This window comes from Centroberyx gerrardi, chromosome 22, assembly GCF_048128805.1.
Source record: "Centroberyx gerrardi isolate f3 chromosome 22, fCenGer3.hap1.cur.20231027, whole genome shotgun sequence".
Classification (NCBI taxonomy): domain Eukaryota; kingdom Metazoa; phylum Chordata; class Actinopteri; order Beryciformes; family Berycidae; genus Centroberyx; species Centroberyx gerrardi.
The window spans coordinates 1715765-1724285 of record NC_136018.1 but is presented as its reverse complement, the minus strand read 5'-3'; the positions used below and the strand labels follow the sequence as shown (position 1 = coordinate 1724285).

At 42.5% G+C, this 8521-nt stretch overlaps 1 protein-coding gene across 1 annotated transcript in view; it reads right to left on the bottom strand.

Annotated features, from left to right (window-relative positions):
- Window positions 1-8138, bottom strand: part of riok3 (RIO kinase 3 (yeast)) — a 12192-nt gene extending 4054 nt beyond the window's left edge. Inside the window, 8 exon segments of the mRNA XM_078291435.1 lie at window positions 1114-1296; window positions 1538-1665; window positions 1937-2080; window positions 2892-3001; window positions 4457-4564; window positions 4936-5078; window positions 6453-6574; window positions 7858-8138. Of these exon segments, the coding sequence (XP_078147561.1) occupies window positions 1114-1296; window positions 1538-1665; window positions 1937-2080; window positions 2892-3001; window positions 4457-4564; window positions 4936-5078; window positions 6453-6574; window positions 7858-7893 (974 nt within the window). The 5' untranslated portion in view covers window positions 7894-8138.
- Window positions 8139-8521: the final 383 nt, after the last annotated feature.

Genomic DNA, 8521 nt, shown 5'->3' with positions numbered 1-8521 from the left:
TTAGTAGCAGCAGTACTAGTAGCAACAGTAGTAGGTAGTAGTAGCAGTACTAGTAGCAGCAGTAGTAGTAGCAGTATTAGTAGCAGCAGTAGTAGTAGCAGTACTAGTAGCAGCAGTAGTAGTAGCAGTACTAGTAGCAGCAGTAGTAGTAGCAGTATTAGTAGCAGTATTAGTAGCAGTATTAGTAGCAGCATTAGTAGCAGCAGTACTAGTAGCAGCAGTACTAGTAGCAGTATTAGTAGCAGTATTAGTAGTAGCAGTACTAGTAGCAGCAGTAGTAGTAGCAGTATTAGTAGCAGTATTAGTAGCAGCAGTAGTAGTAGCAGTACTAGTAGCAGTAGTAGTAGTAGCAGTACTAGTAGCAGCAGTACTAGTAGTAGCAGTATTAGTAGCAGTATTAGTAGCAGTATTAGTAGCAGCATTAGTAGCAGCAGTACTAGTAGCAGCAGTACTAGTAGCAGTATTAGTAGCAGTATTAGTAGCAGCAGTAGTAGTAGCAGTACTAGTAGCAGCAGTAGTAGTAGCAGTATTAGTAGCAGTATTAGTAGCAGCAGTAGTAGTAGCAGTACTAGTAGCAGTAGTAGTAGTAGCAGTACTAGTAGCAGCAGTACTAGTAGTAGCAGTATTAGTAGCAGCAGTAGTAGTAGCAGTACTAGTAGCAGCAGTAGTAGTAGCAGTACTAGTAGCAGCAGTAGTAGTAGCAGTACTAGTAGCAGCAGTAGTAGTAGCAGTATTAGTAGCAGTAGTATTTAGGGCTGAACAATTAATCAAAATTTTAGGCGCAATATTTGTTAAAGGCGAAATGTGTGTCAAAATACCATTTTAAATTAAATAGAGATGTCCTGGCCTACACATCATATTCTACAGACTTAAGAAAACATTTGTTTTCTTAAGTCTACATCTGTACCAACGTTTGGTACACATCCCCGCAAAAATCACACCATAATCATTTTAATACGTTTTTCAATGAAAATGAGAATAATGATGTAAAAATTATCATTCCCTCTAATATCGCAAATCATATCGCAATTGCAATATCAGTCAAAATAATCGCAATTAGATATTTTTTTCAAAATCGTTCAGCCCTAGTAGTATTAGCAGTATAGTTGTTACCTATGCAGGTTGTGCATCTCCTTCTCGGCCCAGAGTCTGATGATCTTGCGCGGGTTCAGTTTGCTGAATCGATCTTTGAAGCGATAGTCGTCCTTGATGTAGCGATCTCTGTTCCTAAACTCGTTCAGCGTCGTCTTGAACACCTTCAGCACCACCTCGTCTGGAACAGGCTGCTCCTCCAGGCTACACACACACACACACACACACACACACACGTTAAATTTAAGATTTTTTAATGCCGGTTACAATGAAATATACGACTCATTTTGCACCTGAAATAAACATAAATGAAAACAACTGTAGACGTAGGAGAGAATATGTCCGCATGCCTAACTTCTAACTTCAGAATAACAGCGCATAAGAATCCATCCATGCATCTATCTATCAACCCATCCTTCCCTCCCTTTTCCCTCCCTCCACCCACCTCCCTCCGTCGGCGTGGAAGACGACAGACTCTTTTCCGGTGCCGATGCAGCCGTTAATGTTTTCCAGCACGCCGGCGTTCACCATCTTGTACATCAGCAGACGAGTACGAGGGTCGACCGCTTGTTCCTGAGGGGGGAGGGAAGGAGAGGGAGGGAGGGAGGGAGAGAAAGAGAGAGAGAGAAAGTGTAATGAGTTTCTTACAGGTAGAGTGTGTGTAATTTTTGTTTTTAGTAGTTTGTGTGCATGTGAGAGAAAGAGAGAGAGAGACAGTGCATGTGTAGTATGTGTGAGGGAGAGAGAGAGTGTGTTGTAAGTGTCTTGTAGTGTGTATGCGTGAAAGCGAGAGAGAGAATGTGTGTGTGTGTGTGTGTGTGTGTGTGTGTGTGTGTCAACGCACGGCGGTGGAGTGCTCCTTCTTCTCGTGCAGCCGGGCGCTGCGGCGCTGCTCGTTCTGACAGTGACGCTTCAGAGAGTTAAACACCTGATTGGACAACTTCAGATCCATCCCCAACCCGTCACCAACATGGACCTCTGGAGCAAACTGATCAATGATTTACAATGAGATCAACAGTAGAATAAGCTTCAATTCCTAAATCACCAACATTACAAGCAGCCAACAGTTGGGAGGTCAAAGGTCAGAGGTTACAGCACCCTGATAAGAGATGGAACAAATATCCCTGTGGCCCTAGCATGATCATGTATGACTGAGAAGTGCTAAAAGCAGAGTTTACAAAGTGTTTCACGAAAAGGTAGAAAAACAAAAAGGTATAACGTCCCTCCAGAATCACCATGATGTATAAAACAGAACCAGTTAAATCAGTTTTTCCTCATTAATATGCTTATAGAGTCTTACATTGTCAATACAAGCTGTAATAGTGTATTAGTAAGTATAAACCTGTCTCACATTGTCAATATAAGGTGTAACAGTGTATTAATAAATATAAACCTGTCTTACAAGCTGTAACAGTGTATTAATAAACATAAAGCTGTCTTACAGTGTGGATAAAAGCTGTAACAGTGTATTAGTAAGTATAAAGCTGTCTTACAGTGTGGATAAAAGCTGTAACAGTGTATTAGTAAGTATAAAGCTGTCTTACAGTGTGGATAAAAGCTGTAACAGTGTATTAGTAAGTATAAAGCTGTTTTACATTGTGGATAAAAGCTGTAACAGTGTATTAGTAAGTATAAAGCTGTCTTACAGTGTGGATAAAAGCTGTAACAGTGTATTAGTAAGTATAAAGCTGTCTTACATTGTGGATAAAAGCTGTAACAGTGTATTAGGAAGTATAAACCTGTCTTACATTGTGGATAAAAGCTGTAACAGTGTATTAGGAAGTATAAAGCTGTCTCACATTGTCCATGCGGGCGGTGTTCTTGCGGCCACACACCACCTCATCATGCTTGGTCGTGATGTTCTTGCCTTTCCCTGTGAATCCCTTCCTGGGCGTGGCCTGGGGTTTTTCTGTTGGACCAGACAGACACGGTTCAGTCTCACTGTGATGGATTAGCTAGTGGAGAGCAGGGTTGTCACAGTGGGCGGTGTTGTTTTGTAATCAAAAAAATAAAAGTATATATTCAGACCTTCCCAGTTTGGCCTCTAAATGATAAACACATACTAACAACGTACTGATCAGTGTTTCCCACAGGTTGACAGTTCACTTGTGGCGGTGGCTGTTTAGGATTAGTGACTTTGTGATTAGTGACTCCTACAGTGAGAGCGGTGAGTCCAGTGGAACCCAACTGGTGATCAGGGACAGCATGCAGTGAAGTCTCTGCATGGTAACTTTATATCTGAGTGTTGAGCAGGGTTAGAAATCTCCCATTAAAAAGTTTAAAGTTACAATGCCTGCTTTCATAATAATGTGTACAAACTGTATGAGACACATTTTGATATAATATATTGATAATTAAAACTTCAGAGTGGCCATTCCAGTGTTAAATAAGCTGTGACTGACTTGTGACTGAGAGCGCTCAGACCGCCCTCTAGTGGTATAACCGGTATGACCGGGCTTGAGGAGCGAAGCACCACTGGTGTAAAAATGACATCACCGTGACAACCCTAGTGGAGAGTAATGCAACTGTCTGACAGACAATATACAAGTCTGTTACCGGCTCTGTAGGACAGATATAGAGGTATATAAGTCTGTTACCGGCTCTGTAGGACAGATATAGCGGTATATAAGTCTGTTAGCGGCTCTGTGGGACAGATATAGCGGTATATAAGTCTGTTACCGGCTCTGTAGGACAGGTATAGCGGTATATAAGTCTGTTACCGGCTCTGTAGGACAGATATAGCGGTATATAAGTCTGTTAGCGGCTCTGTGGGACAGATATAGCGGTATATAAGTCTGTTACCGGCTCTGTAGGACAGATATAGCGGTATATAAGTCTGTTAGCGGTATATAAGTCTGTTACCGGCTCTGTAGGACAGATATAGCGGTATATAAGTCTGTTAGCGGTATATAAGTCTGTTACCGGCTCTGTAGGACAGATATAGCGGTATATAAGTCTGTTAGCGGTATATAAGTCTGTTACCGGCTCTGTAGGACAGATATAGCGGTATATAAGTCTGTTAGCGGTATATAAGTCTGTTACCGGCTCTGTAGGACAGATATAGCGGTATATAAGTCTGTTAGCGGTATATAAGTCTGTTACCGGCTCTGTAGGACAGGTATAGCGGTATATAAGTCTGTTACCGGCTCTGTAGGACAGATATAGCGGTATATAAGTCTGTTAGCGGTATATAAGTCTGTTACCGGCTCTGTAGGACAGGTATAGCGGTATATAAGTCTGTTACCGGCTCTGTGGGACAGATATAGCGGTATATAAGTCTGTTAGCGGTATATAAGTCTGTTACCGGCTCTGTGGGACAGATATAGCGGTATATAAGTCTGTTAGCGGTATATAAGTCTGTTACCGGCTCTGTAGGGGTCGTCTCTGGTGTCCTGCCAGTCCACCTCGTCCTCGGAGCTGTCGCTGTCTCCGTAGGGATGGACCCTGCGGTAGTTCTCAAAGGAGATGGACACTGGACACACACGCAGAAACAAGTCTTTAAAACTTTAATTATACTTTCAACAAACTCTTAGCATTTCCTCACCCTTCTCTACACATATTTTCATCAACTGCAGTGATTCTCGTGGGTTTTCAAGTTGTTTAAAACAAATTTTCAGATTCAATGGAAGCCTATTTCAGCAAAAAGGGGCAACAAATTTACCTTTGCTGTCTGTTATAAGAAGTACACTATCTCTTTTTTTTGACTTACTGTTATATTTCTTACTTTGCTGTTGATTTTATGTTTTTGTTACATGATACTGTTACATACTGGTTTGTAAATCAGGTTTTTAACTCTGTGTTGAGAAGCGCTATACTAAATATGATTATTTTGTTATTTTCCACCTTTGCTGTCTCCGTTGAACTTCCTCTCCTCCAGGCGGAGCTGGGTATCGAACTCGCGGTCGTACTGCGTCTGCAGCATCTGAGCCAACATCAGGTCGCTGGTCGTCTCCGTGTCCTCCCCTGACAACAGATCTGCACCGGGGCTGGGGGGGGGGGGAGAGAGAGAGGAGAGAGGGGGAGAGGAGAGAGGGGGAAAGAGAGGGGGAGAGAGAGAGAGAGAGGAGGGGGGGGAGAGAGAGGGGGGAGAGAGAGAGAGAGAGGGAAGGAGAGAGAGAGAGAGGGAGAGGAAGAGAGAGAGCACGAGAGAGAGAGGAGAGAGAGAGGGAAGATGAGAGAGAGGAGAGGGGGAGAGGGAGAGAGAGGGAGAGAGAGAGAGAGAGAGGGGGAGAGAGGAGGGGGGGAGAGAGAGGGAGAGAGAGGAGAGGGGGAGAGAGAGAGAGGGAAGGAGAGGGGGGGGGAGAGAGAGAGAGAGAGAGAGAGAGAGAGAGGGGAGGGGGGGAGAGAGAGAGGGAGGGAGAGAGAGAGGGAAGGAGAGAGAGGGGGAGAGAGAGGAGAGAGAGAGAGGGGAGGGGGGGAGAGAGGGAGAGAGAGAGAGAGAGAGAGAGAGAGAGAGAGAGAGAGGAGAGAGAGGGGGAGAGAGGGGGGAGGGAAGGAGAGAGAGAGAGGGGGAGAGGAAGAGAGAGGAGAGAGAGAGAGAGAAGAGAGGGGGGGCGAGAGAGAGAGAGAGAGGGGGGGAGAGAGAGAGAGAGCAAAACAGAGGAACAAGAAAGACAAGTAAAGAGAGAGAGAAAGAGACAAAGATTTATTATCGAAAAATCTCTGCCTTGATGCTTTGGGAATAGAAGTTTTGTCAGCTTCCATGTTAAAGAAGCACTTTATACTGAATACAGAGGGAACAGAGACACAGAAATAAAGAGCGAGTGGTTTATGGCTCCATATTTCTATCTTGATGCTTCGGACATATTGTTTGTTCAGCCTCGTTGATAAAAAGTACACGCCATAAACATACAGCAAGCTGGTCATTATCACAAAATAAACACAATGACACAACACACTGATATGAAGCAGAGGATTAAACTCTACTTCAAAAATACATTAATCATATGACACAAAATACTGATTTAAAATAATTTTATTAGAAGCTAAAGTCATTTACAGACAGGACTGCCTGCTGTAACAGAGGACTAATGTGATTTTGCCACAAGATGGCACCAATTAATTTGATTAGAAATGAACACAATCGACCAGACTAATCTTGGACCGCAGAATGCCTTCACTGACCAATCAGAATTAAAGATTCAACAAAGCTGTGTAATAATAAAGCACCTTGAATTGAAGTGAGAGGTAGAGAGAGAGAAAGATATTGATTAGTGGTCAGTGAAGAAAGATGAGAGGCCAGCATCAAAACACACACACACGCACACACACACACACACACAGGTAGGTAACCAACCCTCATTTTGGAGTTCTTTTCTATTCTCACACACACACACACACACGCGCTGGTGAGGACTCACTCTGGCAGCGTGGGGAAGGCGTTGTTCTCGTCGTCCAGCTGTCTGGCGAGCTGCTCGCTCATCACATCAGCCAGCGAGCAGGAGGGAGCCGCCGGGGCCACCGAGCCCCACGGGCTCTGAGGCTGCACACACACACACACACACACACACACACAGTGTTATTACCATGCACTGACTACATTCATTTGCCTAACCCTCATTCTTAACCATCACCCCTACATGCCTATTTTAACCCTGACCGAAGCCAAACCAACCATAACATTTAGTCGACTCTCCCAGAGTGACTTAGTCAGCATGATACTGACGAATAATCATACTGTGATTATTTTGCTGAATATTGCAATAGCAACTAACTAACTCAATATTTCCGATTTTTCAGCAAACAAGAAACATTTTTAATAAGAAATTGAGGTGTTGTTGCTTAAGATGTTCTCTGTTTGAATACAATGAACAGCTTTTTCACCTTGTTAACTAATCTTCCATGTCATCATATACACCTATTTAAAAAACACATAGGCTACCAAATATTCACCTTTTTATAAAATTTTCTTCTTCTTTTTTTTAATCCAAACCCCATTCATTTAACTTCCTGAAAATGTTTTATTTTTAGTTGGTGTACCAGTAGGCGTAAATAAAAATTCCAACTCATGATGTCATCACAGATTTTTTTTAACCCCCCCCCCCCCCCCTCTCTCATAACCACCTCTACTGATATTGCTATCCCTGTAGCTCTTTTGGTGCGAGAGGGGAACTACTAAAAATTATTTTACTTGACTTGACAGGTGTGTTTCAAAGATTTAAGGTAATCACAGAAATTATAACATATAGTGAGAAATATCCCCTCCTATATTTCAATAATGATAAACTATTCCTATGGCACTTTCCTTTCTATGACAAAGTACAACGTGATTCACAATTAAAAGAATAAAACACATATATACACACACAGTTATGACACAGATAAGACATAAATGGGGAAGTTACAAGAAGCAGAAAATATGGAAATGAATGGAAACTAATGAGAGTGAGACAAGTCCGGGCATGCCCACAGTCCCTCCCCCGTAGTAACGTTACAGTATATTACAGTATCATGTCGTCATCATGCTGATAAAGTTAGATATTAAATGAGACTTGTGATAATAGAACAGCAAGTCACCTTATTGCTATGTAGGCCAAAATACATTATTACAGCACTCCCTGCGACTGTCACTGCGTTTCTGCCTCAACTGCTCTAACCGGCCAACTAACTTCAGCCTTTTATGGCTAGGTCCACTCACTCAGGCCATATTGGATAATGTGTCTAACATTAGCTAACGCTACCAAGCAAGCTAGCTAACTTAGCTTTGTGGAGTTTAACAGTTGACAAGACGGCTACAAAAGCTAGCCGGCCAAATGAGCGACTCACCTTTGGTGTTTCTGTAGTAACTCCTATCTGATCCATGAGTACGACAATGCTGAATCAAGTGTTTCCTTGAAGAGTGAATGTTGGCTAGCAGGCGAGCTAACGTTAGCGAGCTTCGGAGCAGATATGGCGAGAAATGTCACACAAATTTGCGATGAATAACAACGTCGCGCGATGTGACACGTATAAATAACCGTTGGATAACGTTCAATAGATATAAAAAAGATAATTTACAAAACAGTTACAAAGATTTTACGAAATGTAAAGGCTGAAAAGAGGTAGTGAACCCGTCAGTGCGCTGGTCGAACTGGGAGGCGAAGCACCGTGCGAACCTTGACATAACAAGGACACGCACTTCCGGTCATAATAAATATCAGCCTTCAAAGTAAAAGTCACCGCGCTTTTATTTTGCGGTCTTTTACTGTATCAAAATGTGTTTAAATTATCATTTAATTTTCATCAAAACATAATATGTCTTTTTAATAAAGCGGTAAAAGTAAGTAGCATATTTACAGCGTGTACATTTTGCCTTTGGCTTCCATATTCCCACGTCACAGTCAGCCTAATTTGCCCTAATTTCTATTGCTTAGATTATTAATTGTGTTGCCATATGAAAAGTTATAGCCCGACAGGTAGTATGAGTCCATGCACAGAGTGCTGGTCGCCT